Genomic DNA, 17,240 nt, shown 5'->3' on the forward strand with positions numbered 1-17,240 from the left:
GAGTCCATCTGGTTCTTCCAGAACAGGCTTCACTCTGTCAGATTCCTCTAAGTTGAAGCTGGCCATGACAGGGATCCCTCAGGAACAGTTGCATTAAATGTCATCTCACGTTGCCAAGAGCAGCTGGCCAAAAAGTCAACAAAATTATCTAGAAACTGCCCACACATCTGCCCAAATCTATCCCAAACTATAAGTCACATAGAATACACAATGTTAATCGATCTATTCACCCCATGGAGTTTATAGAGACAGTCTCATCTGGATCAGGAAAGGATCTTCCATATCCTGACCACTGCAAATCTGCTCCGTGTCAAAGGTGAGGTCTGCAATGTAATTGCTTATATTTTTTGAACCCAGGATTATTTGGGTGAAGCCCTTGGTTGCCATGAACTTCCTGAATACTTTTCAACCTAATCTCCAGATTTTGGAAGTTGAAGTAATTCCAAACAGAAAATGAGGAGACTCCAACAGTAACCTGGAAAGCAGATTGAGCCACAGAGGTGAAGAGAGTTGCACTTCAGTGCAAATTCATTGTGAAGGGCTAGGAGTCCAGGAGAAATCCTTACTCAAAACCTCCAGACTTCATTCCATTGTTTTCCTGGTTGGCTGTCCCACTAATAATGACAGCTACTACTTGGTCTCAATGTTTATTTGCAACATTTCCTCCAACCAACAGAATTCTACAGCAACTTCATCCATAGTTGCTGCAGTTGATGAATAGAGATGGCTCATTCTAGCACACCACCACAACCTAGGCCTCCAGAATTACCAGTTTGTTTAACTTTACTGCCCTGATATTAGTCCCATCCAAATTAAAATGTCTATCATTAGTTACAGGAAACCGGGTTTGGGTTCAATCAAAACATTGTAAATATACCAAGTGATCTTCATTAACCTGTCAATGTCATCACCTTAAAACTATAGGCTATCAAAAACTCTGCGTAAGAAACAATAACCAGATGCCATCTTTACAAAGGGGAAGGAACTTTAGAAGAGTCTCTGGGAAAAAATTCTTTGGAAATAATGTGGTAGCTTTGTAATCATGAGTTGGGTTTTAATGAGAAATATCTCATTTAAGATATTTAACCATCAATGGATTTGACAACAAGGCAATATTAATGGCATGACCTAGAGCAGTGATGGCGAACCTTTTAGAGACCGAGTGCCCAAACTGCAACCCAAAACCCACTTATGCATCATCGGGTGCCGGGTGGGCGTGGCCCATTGGGTGGGTGTGGCTGCGGTGGTAACAGCAGAGTGGGTGGGACTAAAAAGTTCAATCAATCAATTCCAACTTTGCAAGATCTTTTTTTTCCGTGAGAAGTTGAAATTGACTGATTGATTGAACCTTTTTTTTTTTGCACACGGCGGCGGAGGCCTAAAGCAAAAAGGTTTTTTAAAACCCAGCTGAAGGCCTAGGACTGGGGTGACGACTCGTGTGNTGCCACCTCTGGCACCCGTGCCATAGGTTCGCCACCACTGACCTAGAGATTCAATAAAGATACTAGAAAATATGAAGGTCAGGAACAGAGGCAGAGGCACCACTGTCCTCATTGTGCAGTAGATTTATTTGCATCCCTTATGAAAGAAAAGTCGCTTCATAAGTAATGAAATATATAATCTTGTGGATAGTATTTTATGTATATTATTTTTGTCTTAAATATTTGTCTAATTTAGGAAAAACCTAGAAGCAAATTCTGGATTCTTTCAAAAGAACAACTTGAATTGTGCATCTGATATAGCAAAATCCAATTCTGGGGCAGACCAGAATAAATTGGAATCAGTTTGTATTTAGTTGGATGAAGTGGACAATCTGAATCAATTGTGATCATGAGATTCTTTAAGCAGATCCATTTCTCTGGAACTCCGGGGTAGCACTGTGGTAGCTATGTCAAAAATAAGGTGGGAAATCTTCGTTAATATAAAACAGCAGTCTGTAGAGGGGACTCAGGGAAATATTGATTCTGTAGCTAACAATTCTTCCATGGAATCGGTCATACCAGTATTAATTACACCAATCATGGAGGGTAAAGCTAATGTGAGACAGAAATTACTTTATAATTCTTTTCACTTCAGTTTTATCTTATCTCTTATCCCTAGAAATTATATGATGATGTTTTATGAACTGCTGTAGATAGCTGAGAAGACAATGTTATGCATCTATTTATACCCCAAGCACCAACATTACCACATTCAGAAAAGGTTATTGTTATTATTATTTCACCAGGCATAAAGTAACCTATCAGTCTTGGATATTCCTCACCATAGAAAAATGTTTCTGAAAATTTCATCAAATTCTTTCCCAAAACAAAGAAAGGCAAACATTTATTTCAATTTAACAGAATAATAGAGTTGGAAGGGACCTTGAAGGTCTTCTAATCCAACTTCCTGCTCAAGCAGGAAACCCTATACCATTTCAGACAAATGGTTGTCCAATCTCTTCTTAAAATCTCCAGTGCTGGAACCCCCATAACTTCTGGAGGCGTGTCGTTCCATTGGTTAATTGTTCTAATTGTCAAGAAATTTCTCCTTAGTTCTAGGTTGATTCTCTCCTTGATTAGTTTCCATTTATTACTTCTTGTCCTACTTTCAGGTGCCTTTGTGGCAGCCCCTTAGATATTGGACATAGCCAATTCCTGCAACCATTCTTCATATGTTTTAGCCTCCAATCCCCCTAATTATCTTTGTTGCTCTTCTTTGCACTCTGCACTCTTTCTAGAGAATCTCAATATCTTTTTATATTGTGGCAATCAAAACTGGATGCAATATTCCAAGTGTGGCCTTACCAAGGCATTGTAAAGTGGTATTAACACTTCAGATCATCTTGATTCTATCCCTCTGTTAATGCAGCCTAGGGCTATGTTGGCTTTTTTGGCAGCTGCTGGCTCATATTTAAGTGATTGTCCAGTACTGCTGAGCCAGGTAGCACCTATTCTATACCTGTGCATTTGTTTTTTCTTGCCTAAATTTAATTTCAAAAAAATCAATGGATCTTAAGAACATAATTTGAAACACTGATTTTTATTTTTTTGGAATTTAAGTGCAATATCATTTACAATAGTCTAATATTCCTGAAAATATCCTGACTTTGAAGAAATTAGTAGCTCTTCTTAATTTTCCCATGATAGATAATAAAAGGAAAATCTTTATTTTGTCCATTTTTTGCTTTGCATCTGATTAAACCACCCCAGTCATTTACAGAGTTCAAAATCTTGCCTCCCTAGTGAATCAAGTGGTTTCCGCATTATCAAGTATTGTGAGAGGATTTTGACACTGGGCCAATCCTTTAGGTCATGCGGAGGCCATGCCCACCCCAGCTCCGGCAATGCAAAAAAAGTCACAATACGTCACGCCATGCCACATGATGTGGCAAGTTTGACACCCGTGCTTTAGGTGATTAGAGTTTGGCTAAGAGCAAATGGAAAGGTCTTAATAAAATTGAATGAGGCTTTCTATTTTGGAATAGTATAGAAACACTTGAACTGTAACTATAATTCTCGATCGTAATATAACAACAAGCTACTTTTTGAATGAACTAGCAATGAGCCATTCTTTCAAAGTCTGATTTGTTGAAAATAAAACATGGATTGTTCGTATGGCTGAGTCTGGACACTTAGTCAAGTTGTAACACATATTTCATTTGAGTACAGACATGTCCTATGTAATTTATCTTTATCAACATAATCTTCCACTATCACGCAGAGGATAACAGATTTTGCTATACTATATTGAATTGAAAATGTATTTGATAGTTTTTTAAAAAGGGAAAATATATTTTGATATTTTCTTTTGATAGTTTCATATTTTGATTCTGTCAGTTCAGATTATTTTAGTAAAATAGTTTTCAAGGGAAACTATTTTCAAGGGAAAAGAACAATATTGGGGTGCCACTTTGCAAATCCCCCACCTTGTGCTAATTTAAAAATGTGAACCCATAAAAATCAGTTTATATTATGTACATTAAGAATCTTACTGGTTCTCTAAACATTAAGATTTAAGTTAACCATGTTATGTTTATATTAAGTTATTTTAAAAAAAACTTATTTAATTAATCTCATCTTAGATTTATGTTAATTTATAGGATGACACTAACCCTGACAGGTCTGGTGTGCAATCTGGGGGTCCTTCTAGATCCATGGCTCCTGCTCAAAGAGCAGGTGGCAATGGTGATTAGGAGAGCCTTTCCAGACCTTTGGCTGATACACCCATTCCTGGATAAGGAGGCTCTGGTCACTATAACACACACACCTTGCAATCTCTCACTTAGATTACTGCGACATGCCCTACATGGAACTGTCCTTGAAGAGCATTTGGAAGTTCAGCTGTTACAGAATGCAGCTGCACAGTTAGTGAATGGTGCCAAATACATACATGTATAACGCTACTACTGCATGAGCTGCATTGACTATCACTGTATTTCTAGGTACAATTCATGATGCTGATTGTCATCTTTAAAGCCCTATATAGGTGACTCTTTTTCCAAGAGTCTCTACCTGTCTGATTCAATCCAGTAGATTGGGCCTGCTGCAGATCCTGTCAGCCAAAGAATGTCAACTGGCAGAAACTCTTTGGTGTAGGCCCTGCTTTGTGGAATGTTCTTCTCTTAGACATTAGAATAGCCCAACCCTGTTGGCCTTTCACAAGGCTTTAAAAACATCTCTGTACTCTGTACTGACTGGGGCTCAGAATGTGTTAAGAGCCTCATTTCATGACTTTACTATTAGATGGTTACTGCATCTGCACCAAAATATCCCATTACTATAAAATGATCTACAGGGATTTGATTGTTTTTAAATCTGTGTAATTTATATTATGTATTTGTTTTTAAATCTGTGTAATTTATATTATGTATTTGCTACATTTATACAGATTGAATCTAATCTTATTTACTAGAAGTAATATATAAGAGTACTTTGATTTAATTCAGGTTAGTTTTACCAATTTAGAGAAATTTGTATTTGAAATGTAACCTCATGCTTCATTATTTATTAAGCAGGAAATGGAAAGTAATGAAACCGAAAATGATGACTCGTTTTATATTCCCCGGTCCGAAACTTCAGAAAGAAATTACTTTGTTTCATCTTCATCTTGGTCTTCACAACTAATAAATGTAGAGGCTACAGAGATTGAAAAGTATGTGAGTATAGTTTCCTCAAGTATAATTGAAGAAAAGACTAAATATACTTTGACATGCTGTTTTCAATGCCACATATTTTAAGGCCTTAGGAAAATACAGTAGAATTGGTGCCAATCTGATCTCTGCATTGGTGATGTTTCAAAAGGCTGGTGCCAAAACAGAAAAGACTCTCTTCCTGGCCCCTGCAAGAAAGCAATCCAAAATAGACAGGCCCCAAAGGGGATGGGTGCTTGTAATTGGGGAAAGGCAGGCCCTCAATTATTGATGAAACACATATGATGTTTAAAAAATATCTAGCCCGTGTTTTTTTCATTTTATGAAAAGGGTTATCATATTGAAAAAAATCCAGGTAAATTATCTGTGGCATCCCTCTAATTTTCTAAGTTAATAATTTCATCAAACAGGAATATAAGTTTAGTCTGGCATGATTTGTTTGTAACAAACCTCTGCTGGCTTCTGGTAATTGAAGCATGTCTATATAAATATTTACAACTATGCTGCATAATAGGCTGTTTACCTATTATTGATATTGTTGAGAGATCTATAATCTCTCAGTCTTTCTTTTCCCTTTTCTCAAGATAGAGATGACATTTGTTCTCTTCCAGTCTTCTGGCACCTCACCAGTCCTCCAGGAGTGCTCAGAGTTTACCAAGAATAAATCTGTCATCACCTTCACTAGTTCCTTCAAGTGCCATGGAATCTAATCCATGTAGTTTTGAGCTTGTTATCCTATCTAGCAGAGAGTAACATGAAATTTACATCTCTCATCATGCACACCTGTTTTCATAATTATAATGTCCACATTTTTACCTTTAATTTTGTATGCTTTTAAAAGAGAGTTTGGGCTAGCAATATCCACCTTAGTTTCAGCAATTCTAGTACCTTGGAATAATGAAACAGTTCTTGGGGATTTTGTGGCAGTAAGAAACTGGTTCATCTCTTAGATTATGTCAGTTCTAAAAATTGGTGAAGTTGGTTTACTTGTTCTATTTTTTAAAATCTTCTTGCTTTTCCCTGTTTTGTTTCCTGTGATTGATACAAAATAAGCTGGAAAACTCTATAGATCTTTTAAAAGAACATCAACATTGGCTAAGATGGTAATGATGCTTAGTAAAATATATAGCATACCCAAGGTGCAGGTATAATACTCAGGAAAACTTATCAAAAATGTAAAAATATTGCCTTAAAGTAGAAAAGAGAATAATGCAAGTACAATAGGAATCAATAAGAGATTGAAAGTTAAAGGTCTGTGTAAGAGAATAGATGGATAGGTAAATCAATAAATAAGTAAACCAACAAATCTACCTCAGATTTCTTCCCATTATGAAACACTTCTAGCAATAGAATACTACCACTTACAAATCCCATCCAAACTCCAGCTGTGTCACTTAGAACAGGGCTTTTCAACCAGTGATACATTGGCACGTGGCAGGTGGTATGCAGCCATGCCCAGCCCAGCCAAGTGTAGAGGGGGAGGGAATGAGCCAAAGCGGGGCACCGCAGAACTTGCCATGAGAGAGTCCTCGGGAGCTGCAGGGTTGCGGGGGCGAGGCAAAGGCCCCATGACCGGCACTTCAGGCACATCCGGAAGAGAAAAGAGGAGGAGGGGGGTGGAGACAGGAAGGGATGTAAAAGGAGGCAGTTTGGACGGGAGAGGGAGAAAAAAAAAAGATGCAGCCTTGGGAGGAGGAGGAAGAGTCAGCTGGGGCTGAACCAAAAGGAAAAGGAGGAGGAAGGATAAGAGAGGAGAGGATAAAAAATAGTGTAAGGACCCGTCTCAATCAGATCTCCCAAGAAAGCAGAACTCCTGAAATGGCATCATTTCAAAAGGAACTTTTATTGGGAGGTGTTGACAGCAGGAATAGAAGGCAGGATCTGAGGGTTTCCTGCATGAATCAAGTAATTAAAAGTGTCCATAGTAACCCCACCATAACTGTCCATCCGGAAGGTTCAAACAGGCCAATCCACAGGTGTGAAAACACCGTGGGAACAGAGTGATAAGGCACCACTTCCAAGGCTGTTAGGTGTCTGCGCTGTTTCTTCCACGCTCGGAGATAAGGCAGTTGGCCGGAGGTACATTCCATTATCACCCCATTAAAGACACATCAAAGAAGATAGAGCAAGAGACAGAGCAAAAGAAGGGATGAATTGGCGATAGAAATTAGAGAACTCAAGGAAACTTTGCACTTGTTTCCTTGTGCATGGTGATGCCCACTCCAGCACTGCCCTGACCTTTTCCAGATCCATTTCTGTCCCATTATGAGATATGCGGTATCCTAAATAGTCAATTTTTTGTTATAGAATTCACACTTTGATAGCTTGTTGTAAAGTCGAGCAGCCTGCAATTTATTCAGTACCGCCCTGACCAGTTTTACATGCTCCTCCCTTGTTTCAGTGAAAATTAAGATGTCATCCAGGTACACGAGAACTCCTTTGTAGAGGTGCTCCTAGAGGACTTCGTTAATTAGCTGCATGAAGACTGCTGGCACTCCCTGCAGTCCAAACGGGAGTACCCTAAATTGAAAGCAGCCCATGGGGCAGTTAAATGCTGTCTTCCATTCGTCTCCTTCTTTAATCCTAACCTGGTAATATGCTTCCCTTAGGTCTAATTTTGAGAATATTTTCCCCTTTTCTAGGTGGGGCAATATATCTTTCATTAGCATCATGGGGTAGATAGCAACTGTGATTGTTTTGCCCCGCAGGCTGACCGCATTCTGAATGCTTCCCTTTCACCCGGGACACCAGGCCCCATGTGTCATGATCTTGGCATGATGTCATGTGTCTGACTAAATGAAACACTTCAAAGAACTTTCAGGCATGGTTTAGCCTAAAAAGCCTTTATTAGTGTAGAGGAGTGTCAGCACGGCATGGAGAATGCCAAGATCTGAATTTCCCTTCCTTTGCACATAACATTCCAGGCATTTCCCTTCCCCAATTTTGGGGTCATGATTCACATCTTCCAATTAACCTGGAGGGCAAAGATTCACTTCTGTTCCCTTCTGCGAGCTTTTCTCTCCTCTCTCATTCTCATCTGAATTAACTCTAAAAGTACCAGACAGTTCTGCATATTTTGTCAAAACAAGAATATTCAATATTAGCAGCGTTGACACCATGTGCTCTCTGCACACGCTCAGGCAGGTTTGGCTTCTCACCAGCTCACCTTGCCTGGCCCAGCCTCTCTGCATGGTGAGGAGAGCGTGCCACTACCTATTGAAACCGGGCAGGCTGGGGGGTCTGGGTGGTGTAGCACAGGTAATATGAAGTCACTCTGCTCGTGGCATCTCCTCCCCTGGAGTCCATGAGTGTGTGAAGTGGGCGGGGGCCATTTGCTGGTCTCCTTCAGGGGATGCTGCCATTCTTCATTCCTCCCAGAGGGCAACCCTTCCCCAGTGGCGTTTCTTGCCTGTTTTTCTTTCCCTCCCTTATTGCAAATATCTTCCTGCCACTCTGCTCTTAGGCTGTGTGGCTCTTGTCCAGGAATTTACAGTGGCTTTCAAGCCATGGCCACAGGAAGGAAGGAAGGAAGGAAGGAAGGAAGGAAGGAAGGAAGGAAGGAAGGAAGGAAGGAAGGAAGGAAGGAAGGAAGGAAGGAAGGAAGGAAGGAGATCGGAATGAGAAACAGGGAGGCAGGGAAAGAGGGAGGGTAGGGATGGAGGGAGGAAGGAAGGAAGGAAGGAAGGAAGGAGGGAGGGAGATTGGAATGAGAGGGAGGGTGGGTCTGAGGGAAGTCCTGCCTTGGTACTTGGCCACCAGCAGCCCTGTTGCCCTTTCGCCATCCCCTTGCCCCCTCCTCCTGGCCTATCCTGATGGTCTCCCATCCTATTGCTAAGGATGCTTTAGCATCCGAGTCTCCTCACATGGAGAGGAAGTGGGCCTCACTCTGACCCACACACTTTGCCCTCCTGCACCCACCATGAGCAACCTGGCCAAGGAGAGTCAGCACATCAGTAGCAGTAGCCTTGACGAGGAGGTAAGCAAAGCCAGATGCCCCCTTGGGGAAGTGGGGCTGGAGTGGGTTGGGCTGCAGGGTCCTAGTGCCCTGGGAGCTCAAGGGCCAGGCTGGGTGCTTGCCCTCCACTGCCCAGGGCTCTGGGCAGCCCATGCCACTGGCGGGAGTCCCCCACATGGCCCAAGAGGGACAGCGAGGCTCCTACGGTAGACCATGCCCTAGTGCCCACCACAGTCCCACCCCTCTCCACCAGAGACCCCCAGATCCCCCCACAGCCCTGCCTGCACCCCCCACAGGCACCCCATGACCTGAGTGATGTTGAGCTGGCCATGCCTCCCCAGCCATTGACTTCGCTTGTCAAAAAGTTGCAAAAGGTGATCACATGACCCTGGGACACTGTGACCGTCATAAGTATGAATCAGTTGCCAAGCATCCGAATGTAAATCACATGACCCTGTGGATGCTGCAACAGTCATAAGTGTGAAAAATGGTCATAAGTCACTTTTTAATGCTGTTGTAACTTCAAACAGTCACCAAGTGAACTGTTGTAAGTTGAGGATTACCTGTACTTTATCACTTTTTCCCTTTTTTTTGTCATCAAGTTTTTGATACCTTGCTAGGTGACTGGTGGTACTTGAATATTGCCATATCCCAAAAGTGGTACAATCTGTGAAAAGGTTGAAAAGCCCTGACTTAGAAGACAGAGGAATCTGAAGTACATTCATATGCAAATACAATCTCTTAGATATTTGGCTGCTAAACTACTTAGGTTTCATGTAAAGAATCTCAAACTTCTCAATATGACAACCCTGTAAAATGATAAATGAATTTGTAATAGTCTCTGATGAATAGAATTATTGATTTCATTTGAGTTAGGGTTGGTCAGGAAATAAATGCATCATTTACTTTTAATTATTATATGTTAATCTGTGTATCTCACGGGGTCTAGTCTTTGTATAAGTGCAACTCTCTATTGGGCTTGCACCCCCCCATCAAAACTATTCTAATTTTATCTAGTCCACTGCTGACTCACTTAGGCAAAGGTTACAGTGATTTCAGAGCAAGTTTTGACCATGCTTACACATGCTTGTGCAATTCTAATCAGAATGAAGAAAAAAATAGTGAATCCCCTTCTAAGCTCTCTCCCCCCTCCCCCCAGGGAGACCAATCCATAGTCTGAAAGCTATAGAATACAGCCTGCAGTTTATGTAATGTTTAGTAATGGATTGGCAGCCAGCAAAGCTGTTTTAAGAACAATGGCATTTTACTGGTTTGTCTGTTTTTACATACTGTACATTGCAAGTTTCCAAATAGACTCATGGCAGTGTATAGTAAATCAAAATACAGATGATAATAATAATAATAATATATAAATAATTTTAAAATATAGAGGTAGGTTCTTTCCAAAATTGCTTATCTCCCATTGTTTTTGCTGGGCCCAATAGATTTAGCAGGGATGCATATTTCAGGTCCCTTCCATAAGAGAGACCTCCCAGCTTTCCTTTGGTCAAAAGTTGAGAATGGGCTTGCATGACTTGTTCAGGGGAAAAAGCCATAGAGATAAATTGATAGCAGACCACAATGAATTTCTTGGTCTGGTCTACTTGTTATTGTGTGCAGCCATATAAATAATTTAATAATAATAATAATAATAATAATAATAATAATAATAATAATAATAATAATAATAATAATAATAATAATAATAATAATAAAGTTAGAAGGGACCTTGGAGGTCATCAAGTCCAACCCCCTGCTCAGGCAGGAAACCCTTAGTTTCTCCTTAGTTCTAGGTTGCTTCTCTCCTTGATTAGTTTCCATCCATTACTTCTTGTCCTGCCTTCAGGCGCCTTGGAAAATAGCTTGACTCCCTCTTCTTTGTGGCAGCCCCTGAGATATTGGAACACTGCTATCATGTCACCCCTCGTCCTTCTCTTCGTTAAACTAGACATACCCAATTCCAGCAACCGTTCCTTATACGTTTTAGCCTCCAGTCCCCTAATCATCTTTGTTGCTCTTCTCTGTACTCTTTCTAGAGTCTCAACATCTTTTTTACATCATGGTGACCAAAACTGGATGCAGTATTCCAAGTGTGGCCTTACTAAGGCATTGTAAAGTGGAATTTAAATTTAAATACATGAATAAATATAACTAAGCTGTTATCATCTTAAAAACTCAAAAGTGTTTTGTATGCATTTGTCTCTTTAATAGTTATAATTTCTTAATCTTTAAATTATTCCTCTTCTAGGGGTGAGATGAACTATTTGTGTTAAATATTTCCAAATTAGGGGGTGTGTAACTGTGTTTCCATATTACCTTTATCCTACTGTGTTATCAAGCTATCTGTTTTTTACTATCTTTTCTTTCTTCCAGAAAATTAATCATGCCCTTTACAAAGAAAGCTAAAAAAATAGAAGAAAAGCAAAGAAAGTCTCTACTTGGCCCTAAGAGTGCTCCCCAATCATTGGTAATATCAAGAAGGTCAGGATTTCAAGATGGTTCCATACATCAAACAAAACCAGTTCAGAAAAATGATAGAAAATCAAAACTAGCCAGCTACGAATCAAATAGTACAAACAATTTCTGCCTTACATTGCCATATAAGAGAAACAGACCTATCAGTGCTCCATCAGGTCAGCTAAGGTAATCAGATTTGTTTCATGTTCCTTTTAACTATGACTGTGCTTGTTCTTATTTTAGTGCTTTTCAACAAAGTCAGGTTGATATAATTGGCAAAATTATAGTTAAAGTGCAATATGTATTTGCATTTTTGGTATCTAACAATATTACTGGGTATTTCTAAGCATTTTCAGTTAGTAGTAAGCTACTCTGAATTCACTGTAAGTATTTTCTTGTAAAATGTAGGATTTTGTATTTAGGATTTCTGCCTTAGTCTTTTGAAAAACTGCTTCAATGTCACAAATATATTGTATAGGAAGGTTTCACATGAGTGAAAAAATATATACTCTCTTTTAAATTACTATGCATAAAGTAATTTTGATTCCAATAAGAGCCAAATAGATAATTTCATTATTCTATAACACATATCTAATGAATGTTATACAACTGTCCCTCTATGCAGTCTATATAAATCTTTCCCTCATTAAAATGCATCACATGCAGGAAGATCAATATTTGATAATAGAAAATGGAGTGGGTGAGTTAAGATGGAAGAGGAGAAGGGATAGAAGATACACTGGAAATACTGGGATATGGTCACCATGTAGAAGGGGAATGAGCTTTATGTAATGAACATTTCTATGTCATCTGAATATACTTCAACTATATTTATTAGATAATCCCCCTGTGATATTAATGTAAAAAATCTGTTTCCCACAAAATGAATAGTAACATTGCTTTGTTATAAAGTGTAACTGTACTGATGTGTTGCTATTACCCTCTGCTCCTATTATAAAAAGAAAAATAATCCATAAAACCCCTTGAAAGCAAATCTAGTTAGCCTTCCACAAACATTAGTTTCAGAGAGAAACTATAGAAGTGTCCTCAGTGTTTACAAGTATCGCAAAACCAAAGAGATACTGTTGTTATATCTAAAATCTAAAAATTTAAAATTTAAATGCTCTGGCATTGTACAAACTTTTGTTTGCAATCAGCAGATTAATTTGGAGAAGTAAGAAGAATATATTTACTTTCTAAGCTTGCCTAATAGCATACTTTTATTGATGGCAAATCTATGCAAAAAGACTTTTATCTAAGCCTTTTTGTTTGTTTGTTCTTTCAAATAACTTAAAATATGAGTTATATAGTTACTGGGCATTCAATTGTACTTTTGAATTTCATGTGGCTTAAGAATGCATTCCTATAAACAGTTACATCAGTTATAAATGCTACTGAAGAAAAAATTATTTTCAAATCCATATGATGGTAATTTGACTATAACAGTTTAAACAGAGATTTTTAATGAAACATTACAATATTTGAAATGCGGAAATCAAAAATTGTTTCTATTTAAACAGTAATTATAACAAAAATTAAGACAAAAATCAGTGGAATCCTGACTTCAAATGCTTTTAATAAAGACAGATCCAAAATTGACAATAGCCATTTTATATTTGAATTTCTAGATGTTACACATAAATGTGAAACAATAGTTCATAATTTTCCATAAGCTTAGAAAAATACTTGTCACCTTGAACTTTGTCTAAAATGTAAAAGTAATAAGCTAAACAATTATTAAGAAAAACAATATTAACTAAATGTAATTTTAGAATAGATGCATGTTATGTTCTAGTTACTTTCTTATTCAATTGAATTGGAATTATTTTGCAACAGATGTCAACAATTTTCTTCCTCAAAACTGTACTTTACCCGGAAGGCCTCTGAGATATCCCAGATTTTTAAACAGAAACCACAGATACTCAGAGTAACTGCTTATAAAAATGGTGCAATAAATATATTTGCTAAAGTTACTGTGCCACTTTCTATTAAATTGGTAAGTATCTCTATTATTTATTTGGATATGCTTCTCAAACTCAAAAAAGATAAGGATTTTATTTATTTTAAAATGAAACAGTTCACAGCCGTTAGCGTAAACACTGTGATTTTTCTTTATGTTGAATTTTATAAAAAAACAACAACACCAAGCCACCGAAATAATGTAGAATGTGAAATCTCTCTTCATGGTTCATATAATGGTGACAATAGCAACATTGACAGCTTGCTTGGCAACTGACTCTACATATTGTATATTTCGCAAGGTAGCAGAAACACTAGTTTCTAAGTTTTGATTCTTGATTAGTAGCATACCACAGAAATATATTTCTGTTGTTAATTTTTCTTACCTTATTCTGTTCATTTAGCTGTTGGAGGAATGCACTGAAAAGCTGAAGCTGAATATGGCTGCCCGACGAATCTTCTTGGCAGACGGCACTGAGGTACTGAGTGCTATAGACATACCCCATGATGCTGACGTTTATATTTCAACTGGAGAGCCCTTTTCAAATCCATTCAAAAAAATCAAAGGTAAAAAAATGCTACAGTCAGTGGATTAAGGGGTGCAATTAAAAACGATTTTCATCCTATCTTTTTGCATGGTTTAACAAAACTAATGTTTACTCATTTACAGCTCAGTAAGAGGATAATGTGCTTAATGAAAGAAAAATCTACTGACAGCCACGTTCATTGCCCTTCATTAGCATTGGTGCTTAATTTAATATAGATTTGAATAGACATTAGGGAGCCTGCAGGAGGTTAAATGGTGAAAATATAATAAATTAAATCAGAGATTATTGAATTTACTATTTAGTTTCACTGACATCTTACAGACACAATTCATTAAGCTTATTACACCAGCAAAAATAATAGTTCAGAGTGTGAGTGCTTTATTAATTTAGTCATTTGACCTTTATTAAGACAAAGCATTAAAATAATTATCAGATGTTTTATGCAAGAATGTGTAATATTCAGCCTAAATTTATATATAAATTTATTTGTGTAGCTACCATTGCATTTTGAAATTTAAAGCATTTTTAAAAAATATTTAATATCAGAAGCCATTGTCTCTTGTAATTAATTTTGTAATAGGTTTTCTGGGAAATTCAACAATAAAATGTAGAATAATATACCATACAATTGCCTCATTCATTGCAAATACTTTTTAATTTGAGCTGTGTTCTGGATTGAATGATTAGGAAATTTCAACACAAAATGCTGTATAATGTTAGAAATTGTTATTAGGTTATAGCACATAGTTGGGATTTAAAATATTAAGGAACAAAACCATTAGCCAAATGAAAACTCCATGTTAACCTGGAATGAGAAAAGCAACAATTTTAATATCATACTATTAACAAAATAAAAAGAATGATAATGACTCATAATTGAAAATATTGCAGCTGAATTAATTTTTATATGAATAATATTTTTAGAAGGTAAGCCAAATTTTTAAACTGAGGTACAAGTAGTTTTCATTATATCTTTTCAGGCTTTCTATAATAGATTATGTTTAATACTGATGAAAACATTTATGACATCAACATGTAAGTGTTCTAAAATGAATGTTGTATTAAGCATATTATCAGACTCCTTTTTCTTAAAACTTTTACACTGAATGCTGAAAATCTCAAATGGGAAAAATTCTTGAGTGTGTTTTAAAGAAATTGAGTACCATGTAAGCAGCAAATTATGCTTCAAAATAGGCAGAAAAGCTGCCCAAAAACATCCCTGAAATGCTTAATAAAACCTTGTTAAACAAAAGGTATGTATTATGTTTAGAATGACTGAAATATTTAATTTAAATCTACTTGGCAAGCAATATATCTGTATATCTTTAGTATTTTTGAAAATATTATGTCTGTAATAAGTAGTCCATTGCTCATGAATTATTCATGTAGTGCCATATTATAGATGATGTGACAGTTTTCCTGAATAGAATCCAAATAATCTGCTGAATGTGTTTTAATACATTAACTGAATAAGAAGATGCAAATTAAGCAAATATCCTTTCTCATTTTTAAAATTCTTGTAATGAATTGTCTTTCTATTTATCATAATAATCAGTATTACCTTTGCATTACACCTTAAGTTCAGCTGAGCCTAATGTTGCCATCCTTTTCATAAATAAGCAGGAGGATAGTAGAGTAATTTTTGAACAATGTGCAACTTTTCTAAATATATTATTGGCCACTGAGATTTCCCGATCCAAAGAAGCATTTTGTTCTTTCTTGATCTCTGCTTCATTTGCACTCAACAAAAACTTCTCTGCTTTGTCTGCATCTTTTGGCTGTGTTTCATCATGACATGCACTGCTGTTCCTTTCGCACCAAAATATTGGCACACATTGCTGAAAATTTCACACCAACTCTTGCTGGATCAGCAAGCTTAACCTACCAAAATCTGGTGTACTGGAATACTATTTGACTGATAATCAATCTTTTTGCTGCTCGACAGTTGTTTCTGGGACGCAGAGTAGAGCAGGTGGCAGATGTGCCTTGTCTTTTGAGAAAAGAAAGAGTAGGTGAGGTTGGGCACAGCACAGTATATTGAGGGTCCATTAAGAGGCCTCTGCGAGAGTAAGTATTACTCTAAAAAAGTCACTGATAAACATTGAAGAGGCACCAAAATCATCCCCTAGATTTTCCAGGCTGATTTGTTCATTTAATAGGATTGTGCATTCACCACAATGCATTGGAAAGCTTTCTATAAATGTTGTCAATAGTGTCATCCATACACACACAAACACAAACACAAACATTTATATACAATTTTAACAAGGCTATTACTCTAGTATTCATTCTGAAGAATGTACATTGAATTTTAACTGACTATTATTATACCAATATTGCAAAATATGTATAATTTGGCTACCATTAATATATAGACAAGTCCATTCTTCATAACATCTTTATTATATTCTCTGTGTTACTTTTGCTAGCATTTGTGTCAGGAAGGAAAACCTCTTTGGAAAAAAATACATCATCATATATTTTACGAAGGTTCATGAACACTCAAAAGCAGTTTTTATATAAGGAAATGTTGAAAATATTATGCAAATGAGATATAAGTACAGTAGTTGAAAAATGCAGCTTACAGTTTCTATTGAAACATAAAACCTCATCTATAAAGTAAATATATTTGTGTGAGTGAGTAGAAATGCTGATATTTATTGATGTTTGTTGAAAACATCAATTGTCATTTTTAAAATGCTATTTTGACAGTATGCATTAAAAACTCCTTTCTATTAATTGTCAATAGAAAATATTTATATGTTTAAATAATATACAAGCATAAATATTACTTTACTATGCTTTTCAATATTGGTCAAGAAAGATGGTTCATTAGATTAACTCTGTAGCGATATTGGTTGTAATAAAGTCTAAGTAAGCAGAAAGAGAAATATACATGTGTTTTAGCTGGAAATAAAGATTTTTTTTAAAAAAAGTAAAGGCTTGTGACTAATGAAGTAATTGTGTATGCATCGTAGGAATGTTCACTATGCAGAAAATTTTATCCAAGCCTAAACACAAATATATAACATCTATTTGAAACACATAATTCTTTATAAGGAAATTGGCATTTTATACTATGTGGTTTAGATATATTTATATATCAAAAATAAGTTTAGAGATTATATTAGCGCTATCCAATATTTCCTTGCCACTTTGTTTTATTATACACCAAGGTATACATGCATTA

General features: G+C 36.9%; 1 protein-coding gene and 1 long non-coding RNA gene across 2 annotated transcripts in view; both read left to right on the forward strand.

Moving 5' to 3' along the window:
* LOC107293757 overlaps positions 1-11,490 on the forward strand; it is a 28,581-nt gene extending 17,091 nt beyond the window's left edge. Inside the window, exons 2-3 of the long non-coding RNA XR_001549033.1 lie at positions 4,994-5,133; positions 11,460-11,490. This is a non-coding gene — a long non-coding RNA (uncharacterized LOC107293757). The remainder of the gene's footprint in view (positions 1-4,993; positions 5,134-11,459) is intronic.
* Positions 11,491-11,496: 6 nt separating this feature from the next.
* The window catches only part of DCDC1 (doublecortin domain containing 1), a gene marked incomplete at its 5' end in the record, with an annotated part of 36,531 nt that continues 30,787 nt past the window's right edge, over positions 11,497-17,240 (forward strand). The window contains 3 exons of the mRNA XM_015822920.1: positions 11,497-11,729; positions 13,380-13,539; positions 13,907-14,069. Of these exons, the coding sequence (XP_015678406.1) occupies positions 11,497-11,729; positions 13,380-13,539; positions 13,907-14,069 (556 nt within the window). The remainder of the gene's footprint in view (positions 11,730-13,379; positions 13,540-13,906; positions 14,070-17,240) is intronic.

The sequence above is a fragment of the Protobothrops mucrosquamatus genome, unplaced genomic scaffold (assembly GCF_001527695.2).
Source record: "Protobothrops mucrosquamatus isolate PMUCROS unplaced genomic scaffold, P.Mucros_1.0 scaffold1727, whole genome shotgun sequence".
NCBI lineage: Eukaryota > Metazoa > Chordata > Lepidosauria > Squamata > Viperidae > Protobothrops > Protobothrops mucrosquamatus.